Genomic DNA, 16,831 nt, shown 5'->3' with positions numbered 1-16,831 from the left:
ATCTCCATGAACACAAACATATATACATACAGCTATGTCCTGATGAGATCAAGGAAACTTCTGAAAATAACTCACTAATATGTGGTAACTAAAGAAATTTCATAGATTAAAGAACTCCCATTAGAGGGATAAGCTTCAGAGGAAGCTGTGCAGCTCTTCTCTAAATAGCATCTCTGAAAATTTGAATTCAAATACTTATTATTAAAAGGATCAATTGCTCTCCAGGGACTATCCACTAATGTACTCCCTTTCCCAGCATAGTATTACTGCAGCACATTCACTCACTCATCAGAACTCTGCAGTTGCATAAATAGATTCTGTAAACAAAATCTTTTCACCAGCAAAATCCCACTGTGCTAACAACATTAAGGGGCAAGCACACAAACACCCTGCAGAGAAGCAGAAGCAACTATTTCATTGATATTTCTTTCTCCTCTTCTAGTTGATACTGCTTTACAATTGATGTTTAAAAAAAAAGTCTTAAACCCCAATGCATTAAGTCTCCATACAGACTGGCTGCTGAAGGCTAAATATCAGTCATAATAATTATCTATAAAGCGTTATTGAATCAGATCTTAAAATTTAATGCTGTCTTGTTTCAGAAGACAAAGGGCAGTAAGGCTGGCAATGCAGAGAAGGAAGAACTGGGCTTTTATCAACCTTCACATGATTTAAAACCCTACCAACAAGAGAGACTGAGCACTTCGAATGTTATCCAAAATCCAGTGAGTTGGCCTTGACACAATCCAGTGGCACAACTGGATACTCAGAGGATGTTTTTACCTGTGGACTTGATATCACTACCCAGGTTAGATCAAACTCTTCTCTTGAGCTCAGGACTAGCAAATACTGCCCTTTTGAATCACCCTGCTGTGCCTCTGATTGTAACCTGCAATTAGTAGGCAAACCATCTTAACACTGAAGGGCTTCTCTAAACCACAATCTCCCACTACCTATTTGTGCCATTGTGGTGCACACAGCATCTTGATCACCTTCAGAAATGGCCATTTGCCTTTACAGTCCCCCTGTTGATATAACTCCCTATCTGCAAAGCAGGTCCTCTGACAGAAGGCATCAGGCAGCTGGTTAACGGAGCACACAGGCTGCCCTAACACTTGCAGCTAATTAACACTGATATCCTCCCTGCCCACAAACATTTTATTCAGCTTTCTGCTATCACAGTATCAACAGTCCAGCTCCCCCTTTCCCTTTTTGTAGGGCAATATTGCAACAACCTGAGGCCATTTTTCACCTCTTCAGAGAGCTGTGAGGAGGATTACAGCAGGAGAGCTGGGAAGGACTGAAACAAACTGGTGTGCACCCTCGCCCCACCAAAAGGCCATAGTGCTTGTCAGCAAGAGCCCTTCACTCCTGTGAAGAGCAAGTCCCACCTCCTCCTTTCCTTGTTACTCACAGTATTATCTCAAGCAAACCCTGATTATGGATTCACTCTCCACCTCTGTAAGGCACCTGTTTCACAACACAACCGTTGAACTTTGAAGCTTTACAGAATACTACATTTTTCAAATATAAAAAGCACTCCAAGGAAATCATGAAGAAGGGTAATAGGAAATACCTGCAGAAAGACCTCGACTGAATTGCCTACATAGATAAGCCACGAATTTCATTTTCTTAAAGATTTTGTTAACCTTTTGCAGATGGAAGGAGTTTACTGATTGAGAACTAGATGAGATCAGTGCAACAATTATATTCTGAATCCTCTTCAAGCATGCCTTTGGCACAATATAAAAAAAAGTTGATAAACTGAATTTTTACTTAAACCAAGTCTTTTAAGAGAATAATTAACCTATAACAACTACTCTGGCCTCCTCTCCAGCTTTGAAAAAGCAATCCCTTTTCATTAGTTTCAAGTTTAATTAGCACCAATAATGAAATGTCCTCTATAAAGACCCATTGCATCATGTTCCTAATGATAACCTGCTGTCCCACGAACAGAAAGGCCACGTGGCAATTTCTGAAGACAGGTAGAGGCTCAGCAGATCACAGGTGTTCGCAAAAATGAAACGTAAACTGAAAAGTAGTAAGTGTGGAATGTGACAAAAAAAAAATAAAAATACACACCACCACCAGAACAGATTTCTTTGAAAGAAAAACATTGCAAACACAGTTTGGAGCAGACAAGCCTCCAAAGCAGCTTTGCCAATAATTTCTGCGGTATTTCCAGTAAGTTATCAAGACTCTCAATTCTAATTTATTGATCTTTCTTGGCCTTCTGGCTGAAGCAGAGAAAAACATCACTATGTAGTATATTCTATATGGGAAAATTGTTTTCAGCGCTTACAGTCTAACATAAACAAATGCTGCTTTTTCCATTTCTGTCTCTTGTGATCTTTCTGTAAAATAGATATAATGCTTAGCATTGTCACCAGGATGATGAGACTTAAAGTACTTTGAGAATCTAAGATAGAAGAAGCTATAAAAAGCCCAGACGTTCTGATGCAGCTGAGATAGCCTATTACTTATTGGGACAGCAGAAACAGCAGGCAAATGCTAATGTGCATATCGAAATTAAGAGTCTGCTGCAAATTGTAGAGCTGTGAAGATTACCAGAGATTTCTGACAGGTGAAATCACAGGCATTCAGCTGCATGCCACAGGCACTACAACATGTATATTCAGGAAGCCACACAGGCTTTCGAAACTGAGCTAGAAAGAAAACTCCAATGACATAAGAGTCCCAGAAAGAGCATCACATGGAAGAAGAAGTTCCAAGATGTCAATTTGTGCACATCATTGAGTACATACAGACTGGTATTACCTCTTCCTAACAGACCTCAAGAAACACATAGTGCAAGAATCCACACGTGGCCACATCTAACCACGTTCCCACCCTCCCTGCTGCAGCATCCCTGCTTTTTCCCCCACACTCATGAAGCGTTCTCTGTTCTTCACCTATCTTCTTACACAGAGCCATCACGTCTCCCTTTACCCAGCTCATAACTCAGAGTCACAGCTTTCTTTCAAGACTCAGTGTTGTAAGATATGAGAGGCAGTAAGAAAGGGAGAAGCTTGCAGAAAGACCACACACCTCTTCACAGCACACTGCTACAGGGCAAATTCAAGTCCAAGCCATTCCAGCACATACATTTGTTCTGACAGGAAAAGCAGTTTTCCTGCCTTGATGTGAGCATTGGATGGCCGCTTTCAGACTTCTGAAATTTGTAAAGCAAACAGCAGAGCCGCTAGAGACAAGTTTCTAGTGGGAATAGCCCTCGTTTCTAGAAAGGCCTAGATGAAAGGTTCCTTCCTAATACCTCAATTTTGCCATTCTTCCCATAATCCAGGAAGAAACAGGCAGACCACTAACATTATAAACAATCTCAAATCCCACATTCTCTATTAATTTCTGACACTTTACAAAGAAAACCGTAAATGACAGACCTTCTCCATGAGGTGTTCCCTTCTCAGAGGAGACAACGCATGATCCCCTCAGCAGCCTAGTGGCCAACCACAGCCAGCACCTGCAGCTCTTCAGCACACAAGGAGATGGTGCTCAGCTGCCATCATTAAATGTCCCCTGGCCCAGCTGGCCACGACAAGAGGAACCACAGCCCATCCCACTCCTCCTCATGTTTCGTAGGGCTACAGGTAACCCTGGGCAAAGCCCCACAAAGTAAAATCTAAAAATTCTAGCAAATCTAAATTTGACCCTTTGGCTTTCAGACAGGATGGTGCTTAAACAGGTGAAGGCATTGCTCATAATTTTTAACAAAACCACAAATTCAGTCTATTGTAAAATCAAACAAAACTGTTGCCATTTTTAAGTTTGGTAAGTTTGTTATCCAGGAGAACAAGGAAACAGCAGCCCTATGATTAGCAGACATCAAAATAAATCAACATGGTCGGCTGTTTTAGCTTTGTCCTTAGAAATCCCAGCGTTCAAACTGCATCTTATGTCTTTGTTGAGGTTCTTAGAAAGTAATAGTGATCTGCAAAAAAAAAAAAAAAAAAATAGCATCTTCCACCAACAGAGCCCAAAAGCTGTCAAAACTACCCCTGTTGTGCAAAGGAGGTACCAGCCACAAGAAGGATTTCATGTCACACGGCATGTCAATGGCAGAAGTGTCGATATACAACCCTTCTTCTGACTCTATCTCAAGTGATTCTTCCCCTCCTTCCTGCTCACTCTGTGCCACATTCCCTGATTAAAGATGATGAAAGACCCAATATTGCAAGACAATTAAGTTGGAAGTTAAAGCAGAACTTGATTCCTGCGACCACTCTTTGTAAAACACTTAAGTTCTTTGGCAAGAGGAAAAATAAATGCAAAATATTAACTGATACACTATTTTCACACCACAGTGATCACTTTGCATTCAGTACCTATTTTTCCGTGGTTGATTGCATCTTTGTACAATAGTTCACCATTTTCTTTAGAATGCCTGCAGCAGGCCACCAGCTTTCTCTTGGATACAGCCAGAACAATTCAACCACATCACGGATCCTACAGGACCAGCAAGTGCAGATGATTCTCCTTCACTACAACTGACATAGTTTATAGCTCCTGAAAGCAAAGATATATAAGTCCTATCTGTGCTGTCACAGTGCATTTCTGAGTAGCCATGCTCATGCAGGGTAGTGACAACCATGAAGTTACTTGGCTGCTTCAGTCATAAATCACAATGCTCATGTAAACTAGACTTCAGTCTCAAAATGTGTTTCTTGCCTAAATATTTAAACACATAAATAACTTCCAGCCATTTTAGCTTGCCATTTTAAGCTTTCTGACATTCATTGTTCAGAAGAAAAGAAAGGTCAGGCTTATCAAATCTGCATTTATACCTCCATGACATTTTTCTCCAACCAAATTTTTCTGAATTTGAAGAGCAAGAGAAATATAGCACATTTCATAACAGACCTTTCTTGAATTAGCACTGTGGTCCCAGCAGCCACATCGAGCAGCTCATCAGGAAACAGATGCTATGGTTGGGGGAAAGAAAGAGGTAAGAAAAGCAAGCAACTTAGATTGTTGTTTGTCATTAGGTATGTCACTTGTGACAAAAACTAGATGTCCCCTAGTCTCAGTACTTCAGTTTCTGGGTAACCCAAGTGGTTACTCTTACCAGATACTAAAAAAAGGAAATATCCAGGTACAGCACTGAATTTGCTGCTGCTTGTGAAGAAAATTTGGATTCCCAAAACAGCATCACCCCAAATGAGTTAGCACTAATATATTGAAAAGGTGGTATTTTCTTTACTATGACAGGGCTCAATTAAATAAATTGTAAAATTTAAAAGTGCTGAATGCTGCTCATCTTCCCTCACTTTCTCTACTTTTTGACTAATTCACAAACATTATCGCAAACACAGGTTATATTTCCTATCGTATAATGTTTGTGAGAGATGTGCAGTGAACCAAATGATGAGATTACATTCGAAAATACAACCGTCAGACAGCGTAAAGCCACCTTTGATTTTGAAGTATGCTTCTGCATTTATATAATAAAGCACTAAAGTTTGCTAGTGCACTCCTTTGCTGTCAGTATTAATTCCCTGTTTTTAAGAATGTGGAAATGAAAGCACAGCAAGATTGGAGAAAATATCTTTTTACAATCAACTATAAATTTTCATCCACGTAAAATAATTAACATAATAAACCGATACTTGTGTCCCTTTTGGTGTCCCTTTTGGTGTTCATTTACTGATATTTTACTGAATAAGCTTATGAATAAGAACTTTTCTAAAAACAATGAGCCGTGCCTAAATGTAAATGATATTTGCAGGGGAAAAAAAGGAAATAATAGTAACATTGTGCCATAATCCTGACTCCCATCAAAGAGCATGGCTCTGTTCCGCTGTGGATGGACCAAGTCCACGTTTCTGGAGAGCACCAGTGACTGGAAGGAAAGTGCTCCGGACCTGAAATTTAGGACAGGAAGGACTGGGAAAGATGCTCCTAAGCATGCTTAGGGTTCACTGTGATTTAGCAACTGGTAACTGGCACGAAGTACTCTGGTGCCTTGTGACTACCCATGGGTAGAAAAAGAAAGCCTCAGCTTGCATTAATTCATGTCTGGAGTAAACTCAAGTGCAAATCAGGCCTGTCCTTGAACCTGAGCTGGTAAATCTGGCCCACAGGCCTAGGCAAAGCACAAATCCCCAACAGAAAAGAAGAAAATGACTTGCACTAAAATGTAAGCCTTTCAGAAGCCCTACTGCAATGATTCAGATTAATCACTGAATTTTGCCTCCAATTTATCAGAAGAGGAAGATCAGACCTCACCTCAAATACAGTCGAGGAGAGAAAAACAGACAGCAACTGGGAAGTGTCAGAAGTCTTTCACCATTTTTCTGCTCCATATTGCACAATTCCAAATTTTGTTCTTTGGAGGCAGAAAAAAAAAATTAAAAAAGGGAAGGGGAACAGAAAGGGACGGGAAGGAGGAGGAATAGAAAAACTTGGTCAAAAGCTGGTACCTCTGAAATATGTGGAAAAAAAACTGTGGACTTTCCTACAGTCTGATTTCAGCTTGGAGCTCTGCTTTTCATTTTCAAAATGTCCACTTTCAGAAGCACATTTTCATCCAGTCTCAAGTTCTTTTTAATCTTAGGTAAAGGATTCCTCCTGCAAATAAGTTCAGGTGTGTGGCAGCACTACCCTAAGATGAAAAGCCTAATTGCCTCAGCATTATAATAGCAGTGGTATGTAGTGAGTATAGACAGTTTCAGGGAGCGTATGTGTGGCAAGTTAATACAATTTTAGATGAAGACCAGAGTGAAGGAGTAATATTTCCCCTAGCCAGAGGATGAAGAGTGATACAGAGCTATTTAAAAATATATAATTGGAATGTTAAATCTATTTAATGAATGAAAGTACATTGACCTTTACAGGGAGGAATGACTCATTTTCATCACTGTATGCCCCTTTTAACGTACACTTCCCACTTTTGCATATGTAAGTAGCAATTAGTTCTCAAGGGAAGTTATTTTATGGCCATTTCAGCTTATTAAGCTTCCTGAGTAAACTCGGAAGAAACATATTTAGCAACATTTGTGGCCTAGGTTCCCTGCAGTAAGTCATTTGGTTACCTGTGATGTTAACATGAAGAAATACAAGCACCTATGCAGGGCTAGGCTACCAGGGCTCTGGATCACTATGGAGACCTTGCAAGTGTAAAGCACTTCACCTGGACTAACCCAAGCCGATGCCTATCCACCATCCCACTGTGGAATACCTGTGGAATGAGTCATACAAGGGACAGTCAGTGCCAAGTTCTTTAACTGACCATTTCAGTGTAGGAACATTTAGGATTTTTACCAAAGAAAGCTCTATAGCCTTTCCAGAGCATACTCAACTAGAGACCCACTGTATGGTGACATCAGAAAGCAAATCCTGTCAGACCAAAACAAAAACCGGCCAGGACTCTTCTGACAAAAAGGTTTGCTAGCAGGTCAGTTCCCCATGGGAACATACTGATTTTGATTAAACTGATTTTGGAAAGTTTTCCTTGAAGGTAGGATAGGATTTCCAAACAAAACCAAAGACAATGACAGTAAGGTCACCGGCAACGTGCTAGCTGCGAGGCTTACCTAATGTATGGGACAGCTGCAGCACTGTGACCCTCTCTGAGCTCACCCCCCCGGTGTGCTTTAACCCAGCGGGCAGCTAAGCACCACACAGCCCCTCGCTCACCCTCCTGCCTCCCCCACTCTGTGGGATGGTGGGGAGAATTGAAAAAAAGAGAAGGCTTGTGGGTTGAGATAAAGACAGTTTATTAGGACAGAAAAGAAAGGAAAATAATAACGATAATAGTACTACCAATAATAACAAGAGATGCACAGTGGAATTGCTCACCACCCACTGACCAATGCCCAGCCTATCCCCCCACCCCAGCTAGCCACCCCTATATATTGTTTAGCGTGCCATCAGATGGTATGGAATACCCCTTTGGCCAGTTTGGGTCAGCTGTCCTGGGTCTGTCCCCTCCCAGCTGGCAGGACAGAGCGAGGAGCTGAAAAGTCCTTGGCTTGGTGTAAACACTGCTCTGCAACAATTAAAACATCAGTGTGTTACCAACATCATTCTCATCCTAGATCCCAAACACAGCACCCTACCAGCTACTAGGAGGAAAACTAACTCAATCCTAGCCAAAACCAGGCCACCTCCATTCCTGTTCATTAATTTGATTTTTGCTCCAGAGAAGCACTGTGGGAAGAGAGAAACCAATATTAAATCAAGAAGTATTTCCAAGAGAGGAAAACGCTCTCACCTAATTTTGAAAAGTCCAACCTGACACAGAAGTGGTAGATGGGCTGGGGACCACAGCTCCTGCAAATGGAAGCTTTTTCTTGCAGGATGCCGCACTACATGAGGATAAGTGTGCAAGAGAAACCTGGCACTGAGAGTATTTGCAGGAGAGCATTGTAGAAATTCCTGTGAACTTTGTCTATTAAACAGCAGCACTCCAGTAAGTCTTTTACTAATTGTTCAGTAACACACTGAGACAAATTGCTTTATGCATTGTGCAAAAATGCTGTTAGAATAGAAATGGGTTCACTCCAGTTAAATATCTCTGAGCAAGTACCAGAGACAGTAACAATTAAGGAGAAAAAGTATTACTTACAGGACTCTTTTATAACCCTAAACTCAATGGGAATTCAGCTTCTTAAGTTTTTTTTCTCATCCTACATTATAATTCAATCTCCATTCACATGGAGGATAATTTTGTGAAAAAAAATTAAAAATTACATTTTTTTTCCTAGGAAATACTGCAATTCTGGGTAAGAGAGAGAGAGAGAGCGAGCTAAGTATGTCAACATAAGTAAAGCCTCTTTACGTTATTGATGGGAGGATTGTGTTGTTTGAAATCCATTTCCAATTAGCTTAAGCAATGAAGGAAAGGCTCAGTTGCCTTAGGAAAGGCTTTAGTTAAGCCCTATACAAATTAGCTGTAATAGTGTTAATAATTACTGGACGCTGCACACTTATGGGCTAGTGGATGCTGTTCATGCTGCTACCACTGTGTCAGCACATTCTGTTGTCAGCAGGGCTATCTATATGGCACAAATTTGACTATGGCAGTGACACATGGCGTTCACGTAAGCAGCACCTTCACAAAGCAGAAAGAATGGATTTTCAAAGTCTTCAATAACCCCATGCTACAAATCTAGAATGAAGTCATATAATAGTATAAACACACTAAGGTTTCATTGGTAGCCAAGTGTCAGGCAATGAACTTATGCATTTTAGCCTTGGTGCAGAATTCTGCAAGGAACTATGACTTTTGCAGATTATGAACAGCTGCTAGAAGTAATTGCTGTGAAATAGGTAGATGCAGTCCATATTCCTTCTGCTCCTCCTGTTCCTGCATCCCCTATGACTGACTTTGCATGGCCATTGCAGTGAAAACAGCAGAGCCTTGTCTCCAACATGGTTTTACAATGGTTTGGGTAACTACCGTTATCACTCAGCAAAAACATGAATTTCTTCCCAACAGTGAAGACAATAACCAGAGCCTGGGGGTTTACTGGTGAACTTCGGTTAAATCAGTGTTGTTACAAGACCACAGCACCCACTAGTTCATTAGGATACCCTTCACCCAAGCTAAAAAAAAGAAATCACACCATCTTCCTCAAAGAAGACAAACGTATGTCCTCCAGCTCTCCTATTGCTAAAAGCACTAGGGTTGAGGTGGCATTAAAAGCTAAGGCTATCCTCGCCGCCAAAGATGGAGATCTTTAAAGCAAAATGACTGCTACTCACAATAAATTCCCCAAGAAGAAAAAATAGCAGGTGAGTGTTGCTGTCTGTATTTTTTTATTATTTTTTTTTCCTGTAAAACAGCAAGGCAAGATCTACTGGTGGTAGGGAGCATTGGCCTCACCCAGACACCTTATGGCAGGTGACGCCTCTGCCGTACCCCTGCCAAAATGAGCACAGAAAGAGCTAACCCAGGCATGTCACTTCTGTCCAAAGTGTAAGACTGGTTCACACAGAGCCTGCTCTAACAGCCGGCTTTGATTTTTGCTTCAGGTAATAAGGAATGAGACGGGTTCAATTTGCAATTATTCAAATTGCTGACGGATCTTCTCAGTTGAGTATCAAAAATCAGTTGTTCCAACTTTGTATTCATAGCCCAGCACTGAATTGTCTCACCTCTTGTGAGTTTACTTCTGTTTACTCTGTGGACCGTTAAGCAGGCAGCTACTCAGGGACACACCATTGATTTCTACACAGCTTCATAAAAGCTACTTAACTCACTGTGACAAATTATTTGATCCTGCAGACCTCTAGGTATTGCAGTCTTTTATTGGGAGAGCCTGAATCAGAGCTCGTGTTAAAGGTGCAATGCATGCACAAAATGGAATTCTTTCTTGATCATGGCCCAAATTAGACACTTCACTTGATGTAATGGAGCTGCCCCGTACCCTGACTGCAAATCACTGCCACCCGAAATCAAAAATCTAAGCCAGGGTTTCTCTTCAGAGAGGTGTCAACGATACACAAGCCTTCACAGATAAACAACTTCTTGTCATACTGTAGCTGATATAGTGTATGAATATCCTCTATGGCTTTAAAAGGGGTAGAAATTAACTCAGTTCCAGCTCATTATGGTTTAATTTGAAAAAAAAAAAAAAAAAAGGAAAAGAAAGAAAAACAAAGCAGTAACATAATAAACAAATCAAGTGATGCACAACAGTCCCCAGGCAACAGCAGCCCCCTCTGCCACCTCCCCCCAGTTTTACTGTTCAGCATGATGCCATGGGATATGGAATGCCCCTTTGGCCAGGCATTAGGACGTAGCTACATGAAACTCACCAGAAAATCTTTTTCTTGCATGTCTGTCTGTCACCCATTATGTTTTATACTTAGAGAAGAGTAATAATATTGACAGTAACAGCAAATAGTATTATTGCATGTTTGATGGTCAGTCCCAGGTTTAGCAATGTTTCTGTTCGCAGAGGTCTGCCTGCACATCACCTTGGAAATCAGCTGCAGCACTTTGAGTAAAAAATATCATCTTAAATAGGGAAGTTTCAGACAACCTGACCTTGCTCTCCCTAGACTAATGACACTTTCACCTCTGGGTCTCAATTGCGGTTGTCTGGCACAACGGACTGTTTGTACCGCATAAAACCCCTTCGGCGCTTTCCAAGCAGTCCTCCCGGCCCCGCAGCCCCCTCCGTACATTTCAGACGGGTAAAGCGCAGCAAGGACGAGCCGTACGGGCAAACCGCGGCTGCTCGGGGGGGGAGCTGCGCCTCCTTCTCCCGCGGGGCTAAGGGCGAGCGGCACGGCGGGGCCGGACACGCGTGGCGCTGCGGGGCACGACGCAGTGCATGCAACGCAGGGCTCACCTGCCGCCGAGACGTGGAAGAGGAGGCGGGGGCGGGCGGCGCGGATGGCCGCCGAGAGCCCGCGCTCGCTGCCCGGCGCTGCACCGCGGCGCTCGGGCATCACCCGCACCCGGAGCCGCCCGGAGCCGGCGCGGAGCCACCAGGCGAAGAGCTCGGTGACGTTGAACTCCAGCTGGGCCCCGCCGGAGCCCGGCGGCGGCTCGGCGGCGCAGCCGTCCCGCAGGCTGCCCTCGCCCACCTCCAGCACCAGCTGCTTGGCTCGCCGCAGCCGCCGCCCGACTCCGGTGGGCCCGCCTGGGGAGGCGAGCGGCGAGGCCCGGGGCTGCCCTCCGCGGGCGGCGCGGAGCAGGGGCGCGCAGTCCAGCAGCAGGCGGCCCCGCGCCGCGGCGCGCCCGGGCGGCCCCAGCAGCAGCAGCTCCCGCACGTAGGTGCGGAACAGCGAGGGCACGACGAAGTCCACCGCCAGGTTCCTCCTCTGCAGCCGCGAGAGGCCGGGGCTCTCCCGCGGCCCCGCCGCCTCGGGGGCCAGGCTGAGGGCGAGGCTGGCGGCGGCCAGCAGGCGGGCGAGCAGCCCGCTGCCCGCCATCACCGGCCGGCGGCGCCCGGCCGTGCGCTGCGCCCCGCCGTGCCCGATGGTCACGGAGCGGGGCCGGCGGAGCGCTGGGGCGGCCGTGCCGTGCCGCCGGGGTGCCCGTGCCCGCGGTGCCCGTGCCGCCGCCGCCGCCGCGCGAGCTTTACCGGCTCCAACTACCCGCCACAACGCGGGCATTACCCGGCGGGCGCTGACATCACGCCCGAGCCTGCCCGCCAGCAGCCAATGGCGGCCCCGGCAGCTGGCATTATGCAAATGTCCGGGGGCGGGGCGCGGGGACGCTCATTGAGAAAAAATGGCCGGGCGGTGCGCGGCGCCCCGCGGGGGTCCCCAGGTGCGGGCGCTGCGCGCTCCCCGCGGCCGAGCCCGGCAGGGGCAGGGCTGGAGCCGAGGCGGGCGCAGGCTGCTGAGCGCCGGGTGCTGTGGGGCTCTGGGGCTCCGGTTGTGCCTCCTCCCTCCTCCGCTTCCCCGCAGGCAGCGATGAGCAGAGCTGTTGGTTTTTCTCCCTGCCTTCCCTCTTTCTCCCGTTCATTTCTTACCTCCTTAAAAACCGATGTCCCCAGAGCAAGCCTGGGTATCTTTCCTCGGTAGGCAAAAAAAATAAAAAGGGGAGAAGTGCAGAGGAAAAAATCCTACAGCACAAGGCATTTTAAAGAGCTGAACAGAATTGTTCCATTACAGAGTGAAAACAACAGCTTTAAGAATGGTTCGTGCAGCAATTTCCTTTTTTAAACCTATAATAAACAATGTGAAATCACTGTAATTACATTAGTGCTCTAGCTAATCATAACTCATTCATATTTCTGGAAGTTGCCTACACGAATTAATGACTTATTATTATCTCTTTAGTTTGATTCTTAATGCAGGTATATTTTTATAATCCAGGTACTTGAACTATATAATCATTAGAGTGCAATTATTCTGTCAAGCACTTATTCTTCTGCTTATATCAAATTAATGTTAATACACAGATATTCTGGAGCAGAACCCTGGTGTAATTCTTCCATAATTGTAGTGCTAAAGAATGTAATTGCAGGCACAATCCTAGACAAGAAACAAGATCTTTTCAGTGCAGAAGAGCTGAAGAAGGTACTTCAGGGCAATCATCGCAGGAATAGTTCTGTACTACACTTCATACCAAAAAGCACTGCTGTGCCATATTCAGCCTCGTACAGGTGTGCTAATTCAGAGTCCATCCAGGATGACAGTGTTTTCCCAACTCACACTAATGGGCTGTGTACATGCCTTCTTTCCTCCACAGCTCTTCTTGTTTTAAAATTCATTAGATTCACTTGCTCAATATGTGAACCTACTTCATTCGCTTTTAAGTTTTAGTAAAACTTTGGGGTTTGAGCTTCCTTTTCTTAGAAGAGCAAGATAACTGGAAAAATACTGGAGTACATTCAAGTGTTCCGTAATATAAAATCCAACACACAAGTATTTTAAATTAAGATGTATACTTCTATTCTTTTGACTATTCTTATTAGAAAATGTTAAATGGACTGAATGCACCATGGTCTTTGCATTCAGCCTCTTCTTTTACTCAAGGGGACAGTCATATTAACACGTACATTCATGGATTGAGAACTAAGTCCTGCCTTCTTCACCAAATTGAGACTGTCACTTTCCTCTGTCTAAGTATTGTATGCTAGTGAGTCTCTCACAACAGGGATGAAAATTAGTGCAGAAAATGTTCTAAAAATTTATTTAAACAGTTTATCGTAGGCTATGTTCCTGCTCTCACAGATCTGATTTCCATCATACGAAGTTGCTACTGTAGAACTGCAGTTTTCACTTCTTAGTATTTTCCTCTCAGATTCAACCAGTTTGAACCAAATGCTTCGCTCATTTCAGTGAACGGGCTCTCGTTGACTTGAACAGACCACACAGGACACAGTTCAGGTTTTAACTCAGCTGCTAGAAGCAGTAATTGGATTGATTCCTTTATCCCCAACATCCTGCTGAAATAGGCTATACCTGTCATGGCAGCTAGCAGTCCCTTATTTAACAGTCCCAAGGAAATCAGGTAACACAAAAGTATGTAGATTTTTCCACTGTATTACCTTGTTTCATTGCCATGAAACACAAGAAGGTTAGAGCTGAAAGCTAAAATGAAGAAGCATCTTTATTAATAGACATTAAATGAAATAGAAACAGATGTTAATACATTGAAAGAGAAAAAGTGAAAATGGCCCCATTAATGAAGAGAGGCGAAGAAATCAATGAGGGATCTCCTGTGGTTGTGTTGCTGGGCTGCCTTTTATCTTCCTTTCTAAATTCTCTCTTTAAATTAAGAAGAGTGGAAATTTGGGAAAAAGTAAGTCTGGTCGATACAACTGTTAATGAGGGACAGGTAAGAAAATACTTCTTGCAATTCTGTGATAGGCTGGGAATAGCCCTGGACAATATGCATCCCTGTTTTTTAATTGAGCTAATGAATTGACTATGTCACTGGCAATTAATTCTGAAAAGCAGAAGAAATCCAAGGATGTCTCAAAGGATGAGGGTGGGGGGAGATTAAATACAGTACTAGTCTTTACAGTGGAGAAAAAAAAGTTACATTGGTAGGTGTCTACATTTCAGCACCACCTGAAAACAGTGAAAGAGAATAAGGTAGACAGGGTACTTCAGTGGAAGCATAGCAGCGTGCAAACTGAGGGTGTTAGACGCCTGGAAGGGGTTTTCTTCCAAGGAAAGACCTGCACATCTCAAACACGGCAAATTTGTGCCAGGATAATGGTATTAATTGTTGGGGTTCAAACTGAAACCGTGTAAACTGTGTAGATATTGGAAAAGACACAGAAAAAGTAGTATATCCACATTCTAGTAAACCTTTGCCAGAACATCTTGTGAAATATTAGTAGGGTAATGCTAGAGCTGGGTAATATCATGTGGCCTCAAAATTAATCAGAGGAATTACAAAACTGCATTAGCATTGGGAACTGCAGTAGCATGAGTGGAAGATGGGTATATAATAGACTGAGCAAGAATAAGCAATAGCTTTTTTTTTAACCTTTCTGCTAATACCAATAATGTAAACAGTACGGACTCTTCAGGCAACACTGCCTTGGAAAGCCTTCACTCAGAAAAAAATGGAGCATCATAATTTGAACAGGACCATTAAAGTGTCAGAAAAGCAAAAGGAGAGAAATACCATTGAGGAACTAAGCCAACTATCAACAAGGAAATGGTATGTAAGAATAGTGTGTTTCGGCTAGACTCTGGGAAGAAGTAGCTACTACTGAGTATAAGCACTCCTGTACAGACGCTGTTTATCCATCCCTCATACCACGGAGTTCCCATCCAAATCATTGGTTTTCTTCACTCTGGGCATGTATTAGGTCTAAGGTGTAGTGGCAAGGTCACAGAACAAAGTGTCTGTACACAACAGACTTTTCAAAGAGGGCGATGAGGGCTGGGACTGGTTTTGGACATGTCAGGACAGCAGGAAGAACCGGCAGTGGAATATAGCAATGTACATCTTGTTTGGGACTGCCTGGGAGCAGACCTATGGAGAAGCAGGACGGCCCCTCTCTGTCGTCTTGCTGCTTAAGCCTGCTGAGCTGAACTGAATGAGAGACAGTGTTAGACCAACAGAATCCAATCAACAGCCCAACCTTCACTTAAGTAGACCTTTCCTCACTAGGTTTTGGCAGAACAATTGTTCATCAGTTTGCATCTGATTTATGAAAGGCAGACACGTATGTCCTTACTCTCTGCCTTGCTACCCTCAGTCCCAAGCTCTTTCCTCCCGAGTTCGTAATTGAGGGGCCAGATATGACACCATATAAATCTCAACTGTATTGCCTTAGTGAAGCTGCTTTGCATTTACACTAATGAGACAGAAAGTAGATTCTGACTTCTGCTCATTACCTTGTAGTTGCTCTGCCTCCTTGAGACAAAGGCAGTGAATCAACAATGCCCATTATTCCACTCACAGCTCGGCATAAGCTACCTGCCCTTTGGCTGTTGAGTGTTTCTTAACTAGCCTTTCATTTACTGAGATAAAGCATAACAGCCTCTTTTATTACATTCTTTTTTTTTTCTTCTCCCTCATCCCGTCAATTAGTGTTTGCATTTTAACAGAGATCCTGCCTGAAACCATTCTGGCTGTTAATGTCACAATTAGTGTTTCTTTCTCTTAGACCAATTATAGGTGATAATGTTACTATTTGACATCGTTTGTGTCCTAATTGAGAGCCTGATTGCAAATCGGGTGCTCAATTCCAGCCAAACTGCTGCTTTTTCATAGGTTTTCCTCTAGTCACAGCTTTTTACACATCCCTGGGATTACACACGGAAAAGACAAGTAGATGAGTCATCACTTGTATGAAACATTTTCTCACCTTCATACAGATTCATCTCTCATCTTTTATTGAATACTCAAAGCATTTTTTCTTATTTGGAGAGAATTTTTATCAAGGAAAGAGCATGCCACAGATATGAGGAGTATGGAGCAGGATGGGGCTTCTGAATGACAAATGTAATCCATCACTTAATGCCCACACTGTCAAGTGTCAGCCATGAACCCCCGATGGTTAATATCAACCAACGGCAGGGTGCATCAATGCAACAGTTTTGCCCATTAAGTTAAACAAACAAATCAATGCTGAAAATGTGTCAGGTTATAAAATGGGAAAAAAAAAAAACACCCAATAAAGAAGGTTCTGGGATAAAAATGGAGTAAGATGAATTACTGTGTTTATAATAGGGGAAAATGCCATTCACAATCTGAAAGAAATGAAAGAAAGAAAAAGAAGGAGGGAGGGAGGGAGGGTGGAACGAAGAAGAAAGAAGGAGGGAAGGAAGGAAGGAGGAAGGGAAGGAAGGAGGGAGGAAGGCAGGAAGGCAGGAAGGCAGGAAGGCAGGAAGGCAGGAAGGAAGGAAGGAAGGAAGGAAGGAAGGAAGGAAGGAAGGAAGG

The 16,831-nt window shown here is 43.5% G+C and overlaps 1 protein-coding gene across 2 annotated transcripts in view; it reads right to left on the bottom strand.

The window, feature by feature from the left end:
- The window catches only part of ALK (ALK receptor tyrosine kinase), a 296,490-nt gene extending 284,531 nt beyond the window's left edge, over positions 1-11,959 (bottom strand). For both annotated transcript variants that reach the window (XM_035322364.1, XM_035322365.1), the window contains exon 1: positions 11,319-11,959. In XM_035322364.1, coding sequence (XP_035178255.1) covers positions 11,319-11,904 — 586 coding nt within the window. In that variant the 5' untranslated portion in view covers positions 11,905-11,959. The remainder of the gene's footprint in view (positions 1-11,318) is intronic.
- Positions 11,960-16,831: the final 4,872 nt, after the last annotated feature.

Source organism: Oxyura jamaicensis, chromosome 3 (genome assembly GCF_011077185.1).
Source record: "Oxyura jamaicensis isolate SHBP4307 breed ruddy duck chromosome 3, BPBGC_Ojam_1.0, whole genome shotgun sequence".
In the NCBI taxonomy this organism is placed as follows: Eukaryota; Metazoa; Chordata; class Aves; order Anseriformes; family Anatidae; genus Oxyura; species Oxyura jamaicensis.
Note: the sequence above shows the minus strand (reverse complement) of the source record. Positions and strands in the feature narration are given on the sequence as shown.